The sequence below is a fragment of the Mustelus asterias genome, unplaced genomic scaffold (assembly GCF_964213995.1).
Source record: "Mustelus asterias unplaced genomic scaffold, sMusAst1.hap1.1 HAP1_SCAFFOLD_2982, whole genome shotgun sequence".
NCBI lineage: Eukaryota > Metazoa > Chordata > Chondrichthyes > Carcharhiniformes > Triakidae > Mustelus > Mustelus asterias.
The window spans coordinates 20417-42569 of record NW_027592927.1 but is presented as its reverse complement, the minus strand read 5'-3'; the positions used below and the strand labels follow the sequence as shown (position 1 = coordinate 42569).

Genomic DNA, 22153 nt, shown 5'->3' with positions numbered 1-22153 from the left:
GATGGGCCGAAGGGCACCTTCTGCACTGTAGGGATTCTCTGATAACAATGAATGGTGGAACAAGCCGGAGGGACCAGGACGCCTCCTCCTGTCGCGATATTCCAGGGAATACAGACAGAGTTGATGTAATCTGAGTCTGGGAGCCTGTTTCCCTTTGCTATGTGTTGTGATGATGTGATCTCTGGTATTGAGTGTGGGTTTCAGAGCTCCAGTCACAGTAATGGCAGGAGTGAAGGCTGAAAAACACTCGCTAGGAATGGTTAATGGGAAATCTTTCACCCCCGTGATGGGTTGGCCTTGTGTGTCTTGCAGGGAGTTTGAGCAGTCTGAAGCAGGAAGGAGATCTGTACAGTGTCACCCGGCCGGAACCTGCACTGACATGGTAAGAATCTGATTCTCCCCGTCCCGGATAGAGGGTTCACTGTAACACCCGGAGCCCGGGTAACTGTGACACCCGGAGCCCGGGTAACTGTGACACCCGGAGCCCGGGTAACTGTGACACCGAGAGCCCGGGTAACTGTAACGCCCGGAGCCCGGGTAACTGTAACGCCCGGAGCCCGGGTAACTGTAACGCCCGGAGCCCGGGTAACTGTGACACCCGGAGCCCGGGTAACTGTGACACCCGGAGCCCGGGTAACTGTAATACCCGGAGCCCGGGTAACTGTGACACCCGGAGCCCGGGTAACTGTAATACCCGGAGCCCGGGTAACTGTGACACCCGGAGCCCGGGTAACTGTAACACCCGGAGCCCGGGTAACTGTAACACCCGGAGCCTGGGTAACTGTAACACCCGGAGCCCGGGTAACTGTAACACCCGGAGCCCGGGTAACTGTAACGCCCGGAGCCCGGGTAACTGACGCCCGGAGCCCGGGTAACTGTGACACCCGGAGCCCGGGTAACTGTAACACCCGGAGCCCGGGTAACTGTGACACCCGGAGCCCGGGTAACTGTGACACCGGAGCCCGGGTAACTGTGACGCCCGGAGCCCGGGTAACTGTGACGCCCGGAGCCCGGGTAACTGTAACACCCGGAGCCCGGGTAACTGTGACACCCGGAGCCCGGGTAACTAACGCCCGGAGCCCGGGTAACTGTAACGCCCGGAGCCCGGGTAACTGTGACACCCGGAGCCCGGGTAACTGTAACGCCCGGAGCCCGGGTAACTGTAACGCCCGGGTAACTGTAACGCCCGGAGCCCGGGTAACTAACGCCCGGAGCCCGGGTAACTGTAACACCTGGAGCCCGGGTAAGTGTAACGCCTGGAGCCCGGGTAACTGTAATGCCTGGAGCCCGGGTAACTGTAACACCCGGAGCCCGGGTAACTGTAACGCCCGGAGCCCGGGTAACTGACGCCCGGAGCCCGGGTAACTGTGACACCCGGAGCCCGGGTAACTGTAACACCCGGAGCCCGGGTAACTGTGACACCCGGAGCCCGGGTAACTGTGACACCCGGAGCCCGGGTAACTGTGACGCCCGGAGCCCGGGTAACTGTGACGCCCGGAGCCCGGGTAACTGTAACACCCGGAGCCCGGGTAACTGTGACACCCGGAGCCCGGGTAACTGTAACGCCCGGAGCCCGGGTAACTGTAACGCCCGGAGCCCGGGTAACTGTGACACCCGGAGCCCGGGTAACTGTAACGCCCGGAGCCCGGGTAACTGTAACGCCCGGGTAACTGTAACGCCCGGAGCCCGGGTAACTAACGCCCGGAGCCCGGGTAACTGTAACACCTGGAGCCCGGGTAAGTGTAACGCCTGGAGCCCGGGTAACTGTAATGCCTGGAGCCCGGGTAACTGTAACGCCCGGAGCCCGGGTAACTGTAACGCCCGGAGCCCGGGTAACTGTAACGCCCGGAGCCCGGGTAACTAACGCCCGGGTAACTGTAACACCTGGTGCCCGGGTAAGTGTAACGCCAGGAGCCCGGGTAACTGTAATGCCTGGAGCCCGGGTAACTGTAACGCCCGGGTAACTGTGACACCCGGAGCCCGGGTAACTGTGACACCCGGAGCCCGGGTAACTAACGCCCGGAGCCCGGGTGACTGTAACGCCCGGAGCCCGGGTAACTGTAACGCCCGGAGCCCGGGTAACTGTAACGCCCGGAGCCCGGGTAACTGTAACGCCCGGAGCCCGGGTAACTGTAACGCCCGGAGCCCGGGTAACTGTAACACCCGGAGCCCGGGTAACTGTAACACCCGGAGCCCGGGTAACTGTAACACCCGGAGCCCGGGTAACTGTAACACCCGGAGCCCGGGTAACTGTAACACCCGGAGCCCGGGTAACTGTAACACCCGGAGCCCGGGTAACTGTGACGCCCCCCCCCCCCCCCCCCCCCCACCCACCCCCTCCGGTGACTGCGATGCCTGCCCGCCCTCAGGTGACTGTAACCCCCCCCCCATGTGGGAGGGAGGGCAGGGGGCTAGGATTGAAACTGATAACGACACGGTAAATTGTAATACTTTTGTGTTTGATCCTATCCAGGAAGGGGAATCTAATGGTTCACCAGCAGGATCCAGAGATAAAGAACCTGTTTCTGCAGCAGTTGGACAGGCTGAGTGTAAGTGTTCCCATCTGACTGTACTCTTAATGTGTGAATGTTATCCTTCTGGCCGTTTCTGGTACGTTACGGAGCTCTGGTTGGCGTGGGGCGTGCTGTGTGCTGTTGTGTATCAGTATTGATTGTTGGCTGCACTAAGCTCTGTGCATTAATTAATATATTCACCGGAAGTGACTCAAAGGTCCCTCGCGGGGGACACAGCCAGGGTCGAAGCAGCCGTGTTGTGTATATCAGGCTCTGTTATTTTTAACCCTCTGTGCCACCTCGCGTCAATTCTCTAATATACGAGCAGTGTAACACCCTGTGTGATACTGAGCTTATTAAGCAGTGATCCGGGATGTCCCTGAGTCAGCTGATCTCACTGCCACTCTCCCAGAACAGTATGCAGTTATCCTCCCCGGAGTCCATTATCAGCATCACTGCGGTCCAGTATCAGTTACCTTTCAAACTTGACCACTTGGACTTGATTTATTATTGTCCCATGTCATAGAGTCACAGAGGTTTGCAGCATGGAAACAGGCCCTTCGGCCCAACTTGTCCATGCCGCCCTTTTTTTTAAAACCACTAAGCTAGTCCCAATTGCCTGCGTTTGGCCCATATCCCTCTATACCCATCGTGCCCATGTAACTGTCTAAATGCTTTTTAAAAGACAAAATTGTACCCGCCTCTGCTACTACCTCTGGCAGCTTGTTCCAGACACTCACCACCCTCTGTGCGAAAAAATTGCCCCTCTGGAACTTTTTATTGAGATACAGTGAAAGATATTGTTTCGCACGCTATACAGACAAAGCATACCATTCATAGAGTACATAAAGGAAAGGGCGCACTATATAGAGACACAGCATACTGTTCGTAGAGTACATAGGGGAGAAGGAAAGGAGAGGGTGCAGAATGTGATGAAGTGGCCAGGAAGGTTGATGTGGGCAGGGCAGTAGATGTAGTTTATATGGACTTCAGTAACGCTTGTGATAAAGTTCCACATGGGAGGCTGCTCTGGAAGGTTAGATTACATGGAATCCAGGAAGAGATGGCAAATTGGATATACAATTGGCTTGATGGTAGGACACAGTAAGAGTTTTAACAACACCAGGTTAAAGTCCAACAGGTTTATTTGGTAGCAAATGGCATTTGCTAACAAATAAACCTGTTGGACTTTAACCTGGTGTTGTTAAAACTCTTACTGTGTTTACCCCAGTCCAATGCCGGCATCTCCACATCTTGATGGTAGGAAGGACTGTTGGACTGGAGGCCTGTGACTAGTGATGTTTGATTTGATTTTTGATTTGGTTTATTATTGTCACATGTATTGGGATACAGTAAAAAGTATTGTTTCTTGCACGCTATGCAGACAAAACATACCGTTCATAGAGAAGGAAAGGAGAGAGTGCAGAATGTGGTGTTACAGTCATAGCTAGGGTGTAGAGAAAGATCAACTTAATGCGAGGTCGGTCCATTCAAAGGTTTGACGGCAGCAGGAAAGAAGCTGCTCTTGAGTCGGTTGGTACGTGACCTCAGATCTTTGTATCTTTTTCTTGATGGAAGAAGGTGGAAGAGAGATTGTCCGGGGTGCGTGAGGTCCTTAATTATGCTGGCTGCTTTTCCCGAGGCAGCGGGAAGTGTAGACAGAGTCGATGGATGGGAGGCTGGTTTGAGTGATGCCTCAGGGTGCTGTTTGTTATCTGTATCAACGATTTGGATGAGAATGTACAAGGCATGATCAGTAAGTTTGCAGATGACATGAAAATAGGTGGTTTTGTAGACAATGAGGAAGGTTATCAAAAATTGCAGCAGGATCTTGATCAGCTGGGGAAGTGGGCCGAGAAATGGCAAATGGGGTTTCACAAAGGGACTTAGTCCCTGGAGCAGCGGGGAGAACATTAACCAACGGGACTTAGTCTCTGGAGGAGCGGGGAGAACATTAACCAACGGGACTTAGTCCCTGGAGCAGCGGGGAGAACATTAACCAACGGGACTTAGTCCCTGGAGCAGCGGGGAGAACATTAACCAACGGGACTTAGTCTCTGGAGGAGCGGGGAGAACATTAACCAACGGGACTTGGTCTCTGGGGAGGCTTTGGAGGGGGCGGGCACGATTTGCAGCCATTGGCGGGGTTGCAGCTCTCTGCCACGGGCAGCAACTTTCAGATTAGTGTCGGTGAATGTGCTAGTGGGGGAATGTGCTAGTGGGGGCGGGCGCGATTTGCAGCCTTGTGCTTCTCTGCTGCTGTCAGACTTTTGTTTGGACCTCCCCTTTATTAAGCTGACCCTAGCTATGTCTGTAACACTACATCCTTGTTAATCTCGTCTGCGCGCTCTCCAGTTTAATAACATCTTTCCTACAGCAAGGCGACCAAAACTCAACACCGAGTGGGGGAGGGGGGCAGAGGGTTAAGGGATTGAAGCTGTGGGGACTGGGGGGAGGGGGGTGATAACGAGAGGGATTCAGAAGTTTAGGCTTAGAGGGATTTGGTGGGAGAGGGAGCCACTGGGGAGGGATTTGCAGGGGGGCAGGGAGGAGGACTGGAGGGGGCAGAGTGGGATTAGAGGGACCTGAGGGGGGCACTTAGGGGTTTCATACAGATAAGTGTCAGGTGTTGCATTTTGGAAAGTCAAATCAAGGTAGGACTGTCACGGTGAATGGTAGGACCTTCGGAAGCATCGTGGAACAGAAGGACCTTGGAGTTGAGGTGCACAGTTCTCTAAATGTGGAGTCACAGGTAGATAGGGCAGTGGAGAAGGCTTTTGGCATGCTAACCTTCATCAGTCAGGGCATTGAGTATAGAAGTTGGGAAGTTAAGTTGTACAGGACATTGAGGCCGCACCTGGAGTATTGTGTTCAGTTTTGGTCGCCTTGCTATAGGAAAGATGTTATTAAACTGGAGAGAGCGCAGACGAGATTAACAAGGATGTAGTGTTACAGACATAGCTAGGGTCAGCTTAATAAAGGGTAGGTCCATTCAAAAGTCTGACGGCAGCTGGGAAGAAGCTGTTCTTGAGTCGGTTGGTACGTGACCTCAGACTTTTGTATCTTTTTCCCAAACGGAAGAAGATGGAAGAGAGAATGTCCGGGATGCGTGGGGTCCTTAATTATGCTGCCTGCTTTTCCCGAGGCAGCGGAAAATGTAGACAGAGTCAATGGGTGGGAGGCAAGTTTGCGAGATGGATTGGGCTACATTCATGACCGTTTGTAGTTCCTTGCGGTCTTGGGCAGAGCAGGAGCCATACCAAGCTGTGATACAACCAGAAAGAATGCTGTCTATGGTGCATCTGTAAAAGTTGGTGAGAGTTGTAGCTGACATGCCAAATTTCCTTAGCCTCCTGAGAAAGCAGAGGCGTAGCGATGCGGGACGATGGAATAATCAGGGAAATATTCACAAAACACTTCAGGCAAAAAACACTGATCATTGACAGGAACAGAGATCTATATATCAGATTAGACTTACTGCAGAGAAATATGAAGTGATTCATAAAGGGAACCTAATGGGAACTGAGTGATGTGGATACGGGTGAGCCGATATGGGAGGAGTGCAGAGACAGCCCAGAGTGTACAGACACTTTAGCAGGACAAGTTGAGAAAGTTCTTTGAAGAAAGCATGTGGGATCTGGGCCTTTCTTCACAAGTAGAATATATAAATGACATGTTACACCCTTCATCACTCACTGGTTCGGTCATAGCTTGGGGACTGAATCCAATCCTGGATACCCACATTAGGGAGCGCTGACAAGACATTTGTCTGTGTGGAGTTTGCACGTTCTCCCCGTGTCTGTGTGGGTTTCCTCCGGGTGCTCCGAAAGACAGGCTGGTTAGGTGGATTGGCCGTGCGAAATTGCCCCTTGGTGTCCAATAATATAGTTCGGTGGATTGGCCATGCTAAATTGGCCCTTTGATGTCCAGAGATGTGCAGGTTAGGTGGATTGGCCATGCTAAATTGGCCCTTTGATGTCCAAAGATGTGCAGGTTAGGTGGATTGGCCATGCTAAATTGGCCCTTTGATGTCCAAAGATGTGCAGGTTAGGTGGATTGGCCATGCTAAATTGGCCCTTTGATGTCCAAAGATGTGCAGGTTAGGTGGATTGGCCATGCTAAATTGCCCCTTGGTGTCAGCGGGGGTAAATGCATGGGGTTACGGGGATAGGACCTGGGTGGGATTGTGGTCGGTGCAGGCTCGATGGGCTGAATGGCCGCCTCCTGCACCGTAGGATTCTATGATAACTGGTGTTGCACCAGTTATGAGGGACTGGAGTGACGTGGAGTGAGTGGAGCTGAGGTTGTTTTGTCTTGGAGAAGGTTCGTGGGTGTATAAGCGGCCTGTCCGAATGCAGGAATGGTTTTGAATCATTGAGACTAAACTGCCCCCAGCAGCAGACATACCCATGAGGAGAGTCCAAGGTGTTTGCTAAGAGACTCTGAGGGGATGTGAGGAAATCTGTTTCTGAGGCAGAATTGTAGTGACTCCAGTGTGCGTTAAAGATTTCATTGTCGAACGCAAGCGGCCTGGACCAACATTCCTCCCTCCCTCCCGTCCTTCCCTCAGGCAAATCCGATCACTTGCTCGTGAATCTGATTGCTATCTCATTGTGCCCAACCCAAGACTTTCCCCTCCAGAGTGACTGACCGTGTGGGAAGTTCACTGGGATCATTCAGACAGGTGTGATGAGGCTGTATGTGGCTGCGAGCGACGGGCCGAATGGCATCCATTCCGGGATTCTCCTGACCTGCTTTGTCTTGTCTTCCCCTCAGGGCACGGTGGACTCCAACAGGAACCACAACTCGACGACATTCCGAGCAGAAGAAAGTGAGTGACCCCTAACCTAGCGTCCCCAGTGTGTCTTCTCTCTGCTCCTGCATCTCTCAGTGACTCCAATCCTGCCCACTCCAACCCTCTAACTAAGGAGGACGTGGAAGCTTTGGAGAGAGTGCAGAGAAGGTTCACCAGGATGTTGCCTGGTCTCGAGGGTGTTGGCTATGAGGAGAGGTTGAATAAACTGGGATTGTTTTCGCTGGAAAGACGGAGGATGAGGGGAGACCTGGTCTACAAAATGATGAGAGGCACAGACAGGGTGGATAGTCAGAGGCTTTTTCCCCCAGGGTGGAAGTGTCAATTACACGGGGGGGGGGGGGGGGCACAGGTTCAAGGGGGAAAGTTTAAGGGAGATGTGCGGGGGGAAGTTTTTCACGCAGAGAATGGTGGGTGCCTGGAACGCACTGCCAGAGGAGGTGGTGGAAGCAGGCACATTAACAACATTTAAGAGACACCTGGATGGGTCCATGAATAGGGAGGGAATGGAGGGATACGGACCAAGTAAGGGCAGGTCTTTTTTTTAGTTTAGTTAGGGCATCATGATCACATGGAGGGCCGAAGGGCCTGTTCCTGTGCTGTACCGTTCTTTGTTCTCATTCTAACCCCGCTTGTTTTGACAAGGAGCCGCCCCGCTGTCTGTGACCGAGAGACCCCTCGACCTGTCCCAGAGCGCCTACCGGCTAGAGAGCAACGTGAGAGTGTGGTCAGACTTCCTGAGGGTGCACCTTCACCCAAAGACCATCTCCGTCATCCAGCAATACAACCACAGCAGGTCAGTGAGCTCAGAGCGAGAAAGATGTCCGTTCCGACTCCCGCACCGGGCTCTATACTCATTCACCCTGTTCTGTTTGTGTACACACAGCGCTTCTGATCGCTTCGAGGCGTTTGGATTTGGTGAGAAGCTCATGTGTGATCCCTCGTTTCTCGACGATTTTGAGGACAGGTTACACTTTTACATTGAAGAGTGCGACTATCTGCAGGTAAAGTTTAAAGTTTATTTATTCGTGCGACAAGTTAGGCTTACATTAACACCGCAATGAAGTTACTGTGAAAATCCCCCAGTCGCCACACTCCGGCGCCTGTTCGGGTTACAGTGAGGGAGAATTTAGCACCTAACCAGCACGTCTTTCGGACTGTGGGAGGAAACCCACGCAGACACGGGAAGAACGTACAGGCAGTGACCCAAGCCGGGAATGGAGCCCAGGTCCCTGGCGCTGTGAGGCAGCAGTGCTAACCCACTGTTGGTGAATATCATTGGGGAGAACTGTCAGCCAGCGACTCCAACCTCCTCCCCCCGGCCCAGGGGCAGTCCGACCGATTGTCCAAACTCTGTTCTGTCGGCGCAGATAGAATCCGGGACCCCCTCAATGCACAATCGGAATGTCCCGTGTTTGCTGACGTATGGCAGCCCCCAGTCTGACAGCTTTAATTACCCACCATGGCATCACTCCTCCCCCCCCCCCCACTCCCCACTCCAACTGCCTCAGCACGTCTTTCGGACTGTGGGAGGAAACCGGAGCACCCGGAGGAAACCCACGCAGACACGGGGAGAACGTGCAGTCTCCACACAGACAGTTACCCAAGGCCGGGAATCAAACCCGGGTCCCGGGCGCTGTGAGGCAGCAGTGCTAACCACTGTGCCACCAATCGGGGTGGCCCATCTTCCACTGTCGCCAGACAAGAGAAGAGAGGGCAGAACTCGTGCCATCATATAGAAATCCCGCTGCTGGCCGTGTACAGGGAAGAAACAGCGATTCATGTATTGAGTTTCTGAAAGTTCAGATGGTGGAACCAGGAGGCCATTCAGCCCATTCAATAAGACCATGGCGGACCAGACTGTAACCTCAACCCTGCATTCCCGCCGACCCCCCGATAACCTTTCACCTCCCCCCGATAACCTTTCACCTCCCCCCGATAACCTTTCACCTCCCCCCGATAACCTTTCACCTCCCCCCGATAACCTTTCACCTCTCCCCGATAACCTTTCACCTCCCCCCGATAACCTTTCACCTCCCCCCGATAACCTTTCACCTCCCCCCGATAACCTTTCACCTCCCCCCGATAACCTTTCACCTCCCCCCGATAACCTTTCACCTCCCCCCGATAACCTTTCACCTCCCCCCGATAACCTTTCACCTCCCCCCGATAACCTTTCACCTCCCCCCGATAACCTTTCACCTCCCCCCGATAACCTTTCACCTCCCCCCGATAACCTTTCACCTCCCCCCGATAACCTTTCACCTCCCCCCGATAACCTTTCACCTCCCCCCGATAACCTTTCACCTCCCCCCGATAACCTTTCACCTCCCCCCGATAACCTTTCACCTCCCCCCGATAACCTTTCACCTCCCCCCGATAACCTTTCACCTCCCCCCGATAACCTTTCACCTCCCCCCGATAACCTTTCACCTCCCCCCGATAACCTTTCACCTCCCCCGATAACCTTTCACCTCCCCCCGATAACCTTTCACCTCCCCCCGATAACCTTTCACCTCCCCCGATAACCTTTCACCTCCCCCCGATAACCTTTCACCTCCCCCCGATAACCTTTCACCTCCCCCCGATAACCTTTCACCTCCCCCCGATAACCTTTCACCTCCCCCCGATAACCTTTCACCTCCCCCCGATAACCTTTCACCTCCCCCCGATAACCTTTCACCTCCCCCCGATAACCTTTCACCTCCCCCCGATAACCTTTCACCTCCCCCCGATAACCTTTCACCTCCCCCCGATAACCTTTCACCTCCCCCCGATAACCTTTCACCTCCCCCCGATAACCTTTCACCTCCCCCCGATAACCTTTCACCTCCCCCCGATAACCTTTCACCTCCCCCCGATAACCTTTCACCTCCCCCCCCGATAACCTTTCACCTCCCCCCCCCGATAACCTTTCACCTCCCCCCCCCGATAACCTTTCACCCCCCCCCCCTCCCTTAATCAACAACCTATCTGACTGCCTTAAAAATATTCAAAGACTCTCTGCTCTGACCGCCTTTTGAGGAAGAGAGTTCCAGTGACACAGCACCCTCCGAGAGAGAAAAGATTTCTCCTTATCATAGAATCCCTTCAGTGCAGAAGGAGGCCATTCGGCCCATCAAGTCTGCACCGACCACAATCCCACCCAGGTCCTATCCCCATAATCCCTTGCATTTACCCTGCTAATCCCCCTGATACTAAGGGGCAATTTAGCACGGCCAATCCCCCTAACCCTCACATCTTTGGACTCCATCTTAAATGGGCTTCCCCTTATTTTTAAACAGTGACCCCCCCCCCCCAGTCCTAGTTTCTCCCCCAAGAGGAAACACGCTCTCCACGCCCACCCTGTCCGTACCGCCTCAGGATGTTTTATTTATTCGTGGGACATGGGTGTCTCTGGCTGGGCCGGCATTTATTGCCCATCCCTAGTTGCCCTTGGAGGGCAGTTGAGAGTCAACCACATTGCTGTGGCTCTGGAGTCACATGTAGGCCAGACTGCGGTAAGGATAGCAGGTTTTCTTCCCTAACGGGGACATTGGTGAGTTTATGTGAGTCGTGGGGTGGCCATGTCTCTGTTAATGCCATGTTCTGTCGGCAGGGCTTCCACGTGCTGTGTGACCTGCAGGATGGGTTCGCCGGCCTCTCAGCCAAGGTGGTGGAGCTGCTAAATGATGAATACGGAGGCAGAGGCATCTTCACCTGTGGCTTCACCCCCACCTCGTACACAGACACGGTGAGTAAAGCAGCCTCACCGTCACCGCTCACACATCTCACGCCCAGATCAATTGTGTCTGAACTTGGTGTAGTTCGGAGAGAGACAGTGTTCCGATCGCCCGTGTCTGTTGTTGGTGTAGTTCAGGGAGAATCAGCGTTCAGATTGCCTGTGTCTGTTGTTGGTGTAATTCGGGGAGAGACAGTGTTCCGATCGCCTGTGTCTGTTATTGGTGTAGTTCAGGGAGAGACAGCGTTCCGATCGCCTGTGTCTGTTGTTGGTGTAGTTCGGAGAGAGACAGTGTTCTGATCGCCTGTGTCTGTTGTTGGTGTCATTCGGGGAGAGACACTGTTCCGATCGCCTGTGTCTGTTGTTGGTGTAGTTCGGGGAGAGACAGCGTTTCGATCGCCTGTGTCTGTTGTTGGTGTAGTTCGGGGAGAGACAGCGTTCCGATCGCCTGTGTCTGTTGTTGGTGTAGTTCGGGGGGAGACAGTGTTCCGATCGCCTGTGTCTGTTGGTGTAGTTCAGGGAGAGACAGCGTTCCGATCGCCTGTGTCTGTTGTTGGTGTTGTTCGGGGAGAGACAGTGTTCCGATCGCCTGTGTCTGTTGGTGTAGTTCGGAGAGAGACAGCGTTCCGATCGCCTGTGTCTGTTGTTGGTGTAGTTCGGAGAGAGACAGTGTTCCAATTGCCTGTGTCTGTTGGTGCAGTTCGGAGAGAGACAGTGTTCTGATCGCCTGTGTCTGTTGTTGGTGTAGTTCGGGGAGAGACAGCGTTCCGATCGCCTGTGTCTGTTGTTGGTGTAGTTCGGGGAGAGACAGTGTTCTGATCGCCTGTGTCTGTTGTTGGTGTAGTTCGGAGAGAGACAGTGTTCCGATTTCCTGTGTCTGTTGTTGGTGTAGTTCGGAGAGAGACAGTGTTCCGATCGCCTGTGTCTGTTGTTGGTGTAGTTCAGGGAGAGACAACCTGTGTCTGTTGTTGGTGTAATTCGCCTGTGTCTGTTGTTGGTGTAGTTCGGAGAGAGACAGTGTTCTGACCGCCTGTGTCTGTTGTTGGTGTAGTTCGGAGAGAGACCGCGTTCAGATCGCCTGTGTCTGTTGTTGGTGTAGTTCGGGGAGAGACAGCGTTCAGATAGTCTGTGTCTGTTGTTGGTGTAGTTCGGGGAGAGACAGCGTTCCGATCGCCTGTGTCTGTTGTTGGTGTAGTTCGGAGAGAGACAGTGTTCTGATCGCCTGTGTCTGTTGTTGGTGTAGTTCGGAGAGAGACAGTGTTCTGATCGTCTGTGTCTGTTGTTGGTGTAGTTCGGAGAGAGACAGTGTTCTGATCGCCTGTGTCTGTTGTTGGTGTAGTTCGGGGAGAGACACTGTTCCGATCGCCTGTGTCTGTTGTTGGTGTAGTTCGAGGAGAGACAGCGTTCCGATCGCCTGTGTCTGTTGTTGGTGTAGTTCGGGGAGAGACAGCGTTCCGACCGCCTGTGTCTGTTGGTGTAGTTCAGGGAGAGACAGCGTTCCGATCGCCTGTGTCTGTTGTTGGTGTAGTTCGGAGAGAGACAGTGTTCCGATCGCCTGTGTCTGTTGTTGGTGTAGTTCGGAGAGAGACAGTGTTCCGATCGCCTGTGTCTGTTGTTGGTGTAGTTCGGAGAGAGACAGTGTTCTGACCGCCTGTGTCTGTTGTTGGTGTAGTTCGGAGAGAGACCGCGTTCAGATCGCCTGTGTCTGTTGTTGGTGTAGTTCGGGGAGAGACAGCGTTCAGATAGTCTGTGTCTGTTGTTGGTGTAGTTCGGGGAGAGACAGCGTTCCGATCGCCTGTGTCTGTTGTTGGTGTAGTTCGGAGAGAGACAGTGTTCTGATCGCCTGTGTCTGTTGTTGGTGTAGTTCGGAGAGAGACAGTGTTCTGATCGCCTGTGTCTGTTGTTGGTGTAGTTCGGAGAGAGACAGTGTTCTGATCGTCTGTGTCTGTTGTTGGTGTAGTTCGGAGAGAGACAGTGTTCTGATCGCCTGTGTCTGTTGTTGGTGTAGTTCTGGGAGAGACACTGTTCCGATCGCCTGTGTCTGTTGTTGGTGTAGTTCGGGGAGAGACCGCGTTCCGATCGCCTGTGTCTGTTGTTGGTGTAGTTCGGGGAGAGACAGCATTCCGATCGCCTGTGTCTGTTGTTGTTGTAGTTTGGGGAGAGACAGCGTTCCGACCGCCTGTGTCTGTTGGTGTAGTTCAGGGAGAGACAGCGTTCCGATCGCCTGTGTCTGTTGTTGGTGTAGTTCGGAGAGAGACAGTGTTCCGATCGCCTGTGTCTGTTGTTGGTGTAGTTCGGAGAGAGACAGTGTTCCGATCGCCTGTGTCTGTTGTTGGTGTAGTTCGGAGAGAGACAGTGTTCCGACCGCCTGTGTGTGTTGTTGGTGTAATTCGCCTGTGTCTGCTGTTGACCCTGTTTCTGTCGGTGTTACTCTGCTCACGCTGTTGTTTCCTCCGTCCTGCAGAATCCGATGAAGGAGGTGCATCGATTACTGAATTCCGTCATGGGGATGGTACACTTAGCCAGTCGCAGCTCTGCCTTCTGCCCCATGTCCCTGAACAGAAATGCCCTCAGCCGGAAACACCTCTCTCCTGTCACCTTCCCGCATGTCCTGTACGATGTGAGTATCTCGGCACTCTCTGGTGGGGTGGGATTTGGTGAGGGAAGTCTCTCTCCCTCTCGATGTGACCGATGGTGGATGCCCTGTGAACGGGGGAATCGACCGTCCTGGTTCCCTATCCCAGGACGCAGAATAATGTGACACCCCCCCCAGTGTGTGACCTCCGCCTGTGACGCCACCACCCCGCCTCAGGCAGCACTAGCCATCCTGTGGCCCCAGCTTAGCTAATTTTGCTCACACCCAGCCAGTTATCCCAAACTGATTTCACGTTGGGATGTCAGAGGGAGAGTTAGGAGGAGAGGGAGGGTGTGTCAGTGTAACTGGGCTGCTCTAGAGCTTACATTCTAGCAACAGCCAAATTCCCCCCCCCCCCCATACTCTCCCGTACCCCAAGTGTTTCCCCAGGGCGGCACAGTGGTTAGCACTGCTGCCTCACAGCTCCAGGGACCCGGGTTCGATTCCCGGCTTGGGTCACTGTCTGTGCGGAGTATGCAAATTCTCCCCATGTCTGCGTGGGTTTCCTCCGGGTGCTCCCGTTTCCTCCCACACTCCAAAGATGTGCAGGTTAGGTGGATTGGCCATGATAAATTGTCCCTTAGTGTCCAAAGATGTGCAGGTTAGGTGGATTGGCCGTGCTAAATTGCCCCTTAGTGTCGGGGACTAGCTGGGGTAAATGCATGGGGTTGCGGGAATAGGGCCTGGGTGGGATTGTGGTCGGTGCAGACTCGATGGGCCGAATGGCCTCCTCCTGCACTGTCGGGATTCTATAAAATAGCTAACTGTCGACTGCAGCCTGTTCCTTTCTGTCCGTGTCTGCTGTTCCGCCTCGGATCCGTGGCGGAGCTCGGAGCTGCGCCCAGCTTTTAATGACATCTTCTCTCCTCTCTCTCTCTCTCTCTCTCCCCCCCCCCCCCCCCCACCTCCCCTGGGCAGGCGTCTCTGAATTATCACAGCAGTGGCCTGTTGGCCACAGCCCTGGAAACACTGACCGTCCCCTATCGGCTGCATTCCTCCACCGTCTCGCTCTCTCAGTTAACAGACGCTCTCAACCAGTCCGGGAGGAAGGTAAGCCCCGAGGCTGCGAGTCTGCAAAGGTTTGGTAGCATTGACAGAATAGCACATTGAGTTTGGTTTGATTTATTATTGTCACGTGTATTGGGATACATTGAAAAGTATTGTTTCTTGCGCGCTACACAGACAAAGTTTGTTTATTAGTGTCACAAGGCTTACATTAACAATGCAGTGAAGTTACAGTGAAAATCCCCTCGTCGCCTGTTCGGGTTACACTGAGGGAGAATTTAGCACGGCAAATCCACCTAACCCGCACATCTTTCAGACTGTGGGAGGAAACCCACGCAGACACGGGGAGAACGTGCAAACTCCACACAGACAGTGACCCAAGCCCGGGAATCGAACCCGGGTCCCTGACGCTGTGAAGCAGCAGTGCAACAACTGTGCCACCAAAGCATACAGTTCATAGAGTACATGGGGGAGAAGGAAAGGAAAGGGTGGCCCCCACAGCACGGTGGAGTCTGAAACATTAAATGGTTTCAGGAAGGTGATAGATACATTTCTGATTAAATAACGGGTTAAAGGAAGGTGGGGAACTGGTGTGGGGAGGTGGATTTGAGACCGGGGAGAGATCAGCCATGATCAAGCGTGGGGCGGGGAAATGGGGGAGAGAGTGCAGGCAGCATTAACACTCGGTCACAGATTCAGCAGCTAGTGTTTGAGCTGTAACGCACTGTCCTGGAAAATGGTGCTCGGGAGATGGGCGAACACTCTCTGCAGAGAATGGTTCTTGGTGCTTTGTGTTCACACACACACACACACACCCCCGAAGACAGAAACACACAGCACACGCACAGGGAGACACGGCAGACACGCACAGGGAGACACGGCGGACACGCACAGGGAGACACGGCGGACACGCACAGGGAGACACGGCGGACACGCACAGGGAGACACGGTGGACACGGCGGACACGCACAGGGAGACACGGTGGACACAGAGGACACGCACAGGGAGACACGGTGGACACAGAGGACACGCACAGGGAGACACGGCGGACACGCACAGGGAGACACGGTGGACACAGAGGACACGCACAGGGAGACACGGCGGACACGCACAGGGAGACACGGTGGACACAGAGGACACGCACAGGGAGACACGGTGGACACAGAGGACACGCACAGGGAGACACGGCGGACACGCACAGGGAGACACGGTGGACACAGAGGACACGCACAGGGAGACACGGCAGACGCGCGCGCGGTTTACTTTATTTATAAAAAAGTTTCTAGAAGTTTAATTATTAGTCACAAGTAGGCTGACGTTCACACTGCAATGAAGTTACTGTGGAAACACACACAGGTACAGTGCAAGCTCAAACTGTGCTGAGTCCGTCATTGTGGCGGGGGGAGATGAGGGTGAGAGCTCAGTCTCTGACAGGGACAACTGCACTAAGCTGAGTGTGTGTGGGGTGTGGGCTAACCGGCTAACGGCACAGAGAGGCTGCAGGGTGTGATCGGACAGTGTATCGCGTTCTCTGGGACATTGTTGTCTCCGTCTGCCTGATGTCTGTGCTTGTCTCCTGGGGGTAGGTGGTGACTGCGTCTGCCTGATGTCTGTGCTTGTTTCCTGGGGGCAGGTGGTGACTGCGTCTGCCTGATGTCTGTGCTTGTCTCCTGGGGGCAGGTGGTGACTGCGTCTGCCTGATGTCTGTGCTTGTTTCCTGGGGGCAGGTGGTGACTGCGTCTGCCTGATGTCTGTGCTTGTCTCCTGGGGGCAGGTGGTGACTGCGTCTGCCTGATGTCTGTGCTTGTTTCCTGGGGGCAGGTGGTGACTGCGTCTGCCTGATGTCTGTGCTTGTCTCCTGGGGGCAGGTGGTGACTGCGTCTGCCTGCATTCCGTTCGCAATGAGGGACACAGACATGCTGCCAGATGTACTTTCCACACACCACACGGAATTACCCTGGAGCAGCCTGTCGCCGTCTGGGGACTTCAAGGAGAACCGCTGCTTTGCCCAGTCTGTGGTACTCCGAGGAATCAGTAACCAACAACAGATCAGGTGGGACTGTCCCCCAGTGTTATACAGTGACAGACCCGTCCCCACCAGTACTGTACCCCAATGTTATACAGTGACAGACCCGTCCCCACCAGTGCTGTACCCCAGTGTTATACAGTGACAGACCCGTCCCCACCAGTACTGTATCCCAGTGTTATACAGTGACAGACCCGTCCCCACCAGTACTGTACCCCAGTGTTATACAGTGACAGACCTGTCCCCACCAGTACTGTACCCCCAGTGTTATACAGTGACAGACCCGTCCCCGCCAGTACTGTACCCCAGTGTTATACAGTGACAGACCTGTCCCCACCAGTACTGTACCCCAGTGTTATACAGTGACAGACCCGTCCCCACCAGTACTGTACCCCAGTGTTATACAGTGACAGACCCGTCCCCACCAGTACTGTACCCCAGTGTTATACAGTGACAGACCCGTCCCCACCAGTACTGTACCCCAGTGTTATACAGTGACAGACCCGTCCCCACCAGTACTGTACCCCAGTGTTATACAGTGACAGACCCGTCCCCACCAGTACTGTACCCCAGTGTTATACAGCGACAGACCCGTCCCCACCAGTACTGTACCCCAGTGTTATACAGCGACAGACCCGTCCCCACCAGTACTGTACCCCAGTGTTATACAGTGACAGATCCGTCCCCACCAGTACTGTACCCCAGTGTTAGTGACAGACCCGTCCCTACCCGCACTGTACCCCAGTGTTATACAGCAACAGACCCATCCCCACCAGTACTGTACCCCAGTGTTATACAGCGACAGACCCGTCCCCACCAGTACTGTACCCCAGTGCTATACAGCGACAGACCCGTCCCCACCAGTACTGTACCCCAGTGTTATACAGCGACAGACCTGTCCCCACCAGCACTGTATCCCAGTGTTATAGAATGATTGTAAATACAAATGTGATTTTATTACTGTGGAGCTCACTATCGCTGTCTTGCCCGCAGTAATCTCGCTCCAGGACTGAAGGGGGCCTCCATCTTGCATACCTGTCCTACTGGGGAGGAGGTTCTCCACACATTTCTGCGCAGCCACTTCCCAACTACACTCAGGTACCGAATCGTCTAAACCCAGAGCTGATATTGGGAAGGGGTTTGGGTCCATTGGGATTGTGCACAATGGGAGTGAACGGGAAGGGGTTTGGGTCCATTGGGATTGTGCACAATGGGAGTGAACGGGAAGGGGTTTGGGTCCATTGGGATTGTGTACAATGGGAGTGAACGGGAAGGGGTTTGGGTCCATTGGGATTGTGCACAATGGGAGTGAACGGGAAGGGGTTTGGGTCCATTGGGATTGTGTACAATGGGAGTGAACGGGAAGGGGTTTGGGTCCATTGGGATTGTGTACAATGGGAGTGAATGGGAAGGGGTTTGGATCCATTGGGATTGTGTACAATGGGAGTGAACGGGAAGGGGTTTGATCCATTGGGATTGTGTACAATGGGAGTTAATGGGAAGGGGTTTGGGTCCATTGGGATTGTGTACAGTGGGAGTGAATGGGAAGGGATTTGACCCTTTGGGATTGTGTACAATGGGAGTGAATGGGAAGAGGTTTGGGTCCATTGGGATTGTGTACAATGGGAGTGAATGGGAAGAGGTTTGGGTCCATTGGGATTGTGTACAATGGGAGTGAATGGGAAGGGATTTGACCCTTTGGGATTGTGTACAATGGGAGTGAATGGGAAGGGGTTTGGGTACTATGGGAGTGAACGGGAAGGGGTTTGATCCATTGGGATTGTGTACAATGGGAGTGAATGGGAAGGGGTTTGGGTCCATTGGGATTGTGTACAGTGGGAGTGAATGGGAAGGGATTTGACCCTTTGGCATTGTGTACAATGGGAGTGAATGGGAAGGGGTTTGGGTCCAATGGGAGTGAATGGGAAGGGGTTTGGGTCCAATGGGAGTGAATGGGAAGGGGTTTGGGTCCATTGGGATTGTGTACAATGGGAGTGAATGGGAAGGGATTTGACCCTTTGGGATTGTGTACAGTGGGAGCGAATGGGAAGGGGTTTGGGTCCATTGGGATTGAGTACAATGGCAGTGAATGGGAAGGGATTTGGATCCATTGGGATTGTGTACAATGGGAGTGAATGGGAAGGGGTCTGGATCCATTAGGATTGTGTACAATGGGAGTGAATGGGAAGGGGTTTGGGTCCATTGGGATTGTGTCCAATGGGAGTGAACGGGAAGGGGTTTTATCCATTGGGATTGTGTACATTGGGAATGTTGAGGTGTGACTAATTCTCTCTTGTTCCCCAGTGCTGTCCATCTGGCCCAGAGCCCGTGTAAAGTGATCACTCCGTACCCACAGTTTTTCACGCATTCTTTCAACAAGACGGGACAGCTACGCGGAAGTGGCTTATCCTCAACAAGTGGTGAGTGAGTGAGACCTGAATCACACTGGGTCAGTGCAGTTAACAGGCTGGCATTGTAACCATCAGTATGATCAGGAGTTCAATCACTGGGAGAGGCCCCCTCCTCGCTACTGCACCCAGTTACATCACCCACACAGTCCATGGGAGATATAGACTCAGGGGCATAGAGCATTGCATCCTCTCAGCGATTCCCGGCCTCGGGTCACTGTCTGTGTAGAGTTTGCACATTCTCCCCGTGTCTGCCTGGGTTTCCTCCGGGTGCTCCAGTTTCCTCCCAGACTCCAAAGATGTGCAGGTTAGGTGGATTGGCCATGCTAAATTGCTCCTTAGTGTCCAAAGATGTGTAGGTTAGATGAGTTGGCCATGCTAAATTGCCTCTTAGTGTCCAATATGCATCGGCTTGGGTGAATATGGGGATAAGGTTTGATCTTGGTGGGATGTTCTTTTGGAAATTCAGTGCAGACTCAATGGGCCAAATGGCCTCTTTCTGTACTGTAGGGATTCTGAGGTTCTAATCATTGCATGCATGACCCACCTTAGAATCCTACAGTGCAGAAGGAGCCCATTTGGCCCACACTGACAACACTCCCACCCAGGCCCTATCCCCATAACCCTGCTAATTTCCCTGACGCTAAGAGGCAATTTGGCATGGCCAATCTACCTAACCTGCACATCTTTGGACTGTGGGAGGAAACCCACGCAGACACAGAGGAGAACATGCAGACTCCACTCAGTGAATCGAACCCGGGTCCCTGGCGCTGTGAGGCAGCAGCGCCAACCACCGTGCCGCCCTTGAGCTGAGGCCCAGCCTATCCTTCCGGCATCAAATATACAAATCATCCCGAGATTCAGAAGCCTTTGAATGTCGGGACGCATCATCTCAGTGAGGGAAAAGGCCTGGTCAGTCTCAGTAATAGTAGGTCTCTATCTGGGTGGGCCACACCTCGGGCAGTATATTTTATTGAAGAGAATTAGTTATTGTTCTGGAAGAGTTGAAAGTGTGTGTGTGAGTTCTGCTCTGCAGTGAATAAGACGCTTCTCTCTCTGCCTCCTCCCCCAGCAGTCGAGAGTATCCCCGTGATGACCACCCTCCAGTCCTCTCCGGTCTGGCATGGAGTGCTGCACAACCTCTACCGTGAGGTCAGCCGCCTCAACCTTCGCAAGTTCAGCAGCTTCCTGTCTGCCGGCACCGAGCTGGACGACTTCAGGGAGGTTCTGGAGGAGCTGAAGACCCTGGCCCAGTGTTACAAAATGGACTCTGACATGGATGAATCGGATGAGGACTCTGACGCAGAATAAGGATTGCGGTTTAAACCCTCCCCCTGGCACGTCGCCATCCAGAGTCAGGGTGCGTGTGCGCGCTGCCAAGCACATCCTGCCTTGTTACCCAAAGCTGTAAATATGTTCTAAATCTTCTCTTAGTAAAGAAAACAAAAACAGACTTACGGTGTCAGGTATGCCTCGCAAACAGGAGTGTCTTACCCCAATGACTTGTACACCTTTCTGCAAGAGGACTGTGCGCTCTCCACTTCAAAGTGAACCCTGGTGAGGGTTTTAAATGATGTGAAGATGCTGGCGTTGAACTGGGGTAAATACAGTAAGAGTTTTAACACCAACAGGTTTATTTGGGAGGCAAATGCCATTAGCTTTCGGAGCGCTGCTCCTTCGTCAGATGGAGTGGAAATCTGCTCTCAAACAGGGCAGTCATGATGTGGAGATGCCGGCGTTGGACTGGGGTAAACATAGTAAGAAGTTTAACAACACCAGGTTAAAGTCCAACAGGTTTATTTGGTAGGTGGCTTTTGCTACCAAATAAACCTGTTGGACATTAACCTGGTGTTGTTCAACTTCTTACTCAAACAGGGCACAGAGACGCAAAATCAAGTTACAGAATACTGATTAGAATGTGAATCTCTACAGCCAACGTGAGTGGAGGGAGCACAGGTTAAAGAGATGTGTATTGTCTCCAGACAGGACAGCCAGAGAGATTCTGCAAGTCCAGGAGGCAAGCTGTGGGGGTTACTGATAGTGTGACATAAATCCAACATCCCGGTTTAGGCCGTCCTCATGTGTGCGGAACTTGGCTATCAGTTTCTGCTCAGCGACTCTGCGCTGTCGTGTGTCGTGAAGGCCGCCTTGGAGAACGTCGGAACTGTTGATCGATGAGTCGAGAGTCATATCCTGTTCTTATGAGGGCATCTTTCAGCGTCTGGAGGTGTCTGTTGCAATCCTCCTCATCCGAGCAGATCCTGTGTATACGGAGGGATCGTCCGTAGGGGATGGCTTCTTTAACGTGTTTAGGGTGGAAGCTGGAGAAGTGGAGCATCGTGAGGTTATCCGTGGGCTTGCGGTACAGTGAGGTGCTGAGGTGACCGTCCTTAATGGAGATGCGTGTGTCCAAGAATGCAACCGATTCCGGAGAGTAGTCTATGGTGAGTCTGATGGTGAGATGGAACTTGTTGATGTCATCATATAGTTGTTTCAGTGATTGCTCACCATGAGTCCAAAGGAAGAAAATGTCATCGATGTATCTAGTGTATAGCATCGGTTGAAGGTCCTGTGCATGAAGATGTTGGCATATTGAGGTGTGAATTTGGTCCCCATGGCTGTTCCGTGTGTCTGGATGAAGAACTGGTTGTTGAAGACATTGTGGTCCAGGATGAAGCGGATGAGTTGTAAAATTGCATCTGGAAACTGGCAGTTGTTGGCATTGAGTACTGAGGCCGTTGCAGCAATGCCACCATCGTGGGGGATGCTGGTGTAGAGTGCCGAGACATCCATTGTGACGAGGAGTGCTCCTGGTTCAACTTCTCCGTCGGAAGTCCGTCATGTCGCGACAAAAGCTGGGGGTTCTTTGTACAATGGGTTTCAGGATGCCCTCGACATAGCTGGAGAGGTTCTCGCACAGGGTTCCATTGCCCGATACGATGGGACGGCCGGGTGTGTTTGCCTTGTGTATCTTTGGGAGGCAGTAGAAATCTCCAACGCGGGGAGTACGTGAGATGAGAGCACGGAGGGTG

General features: G+C 53.3%; 1 protein-coding gene across 1 annotated transcript; it reads left to right on the top strand.

Moving 5' to 3' along the window:
- The first annotated feature begins 183 nt into the window (after positions 1 to 183).
- Positions 184 to 20574, top strand: msto1 (misato mitochondrial distribution and morphology regulator 1). Its single transcript, XM_078207982.1, has 12 exons — positions 184 to 382; positions 2474 to 2549; positions 7290 to 7344; positions 7972 to 8122; positions 8213 to 8330; positions 10925 to 11059; positions 13512 to 13667; positions 14601 to 14732; positions 16556 to 16740; positions 17707 to 17811; positions 19018 to 19133; positions 20194 to 20574. Exons 2-12 carry the CDS (start codon positions 2487 to 2489, stop codon positions 20430 to 20432), a joined length of 1455 nt encoding a protein of 484 aa, XP_078064108.1. The 5' UTR covers positions 184 to 382; positions 2474 to 2486; the 3' UTR covers positions 20433 to 20574.
- Positions 20575 to 22153: the final 1579 nt, after the last annotated feature.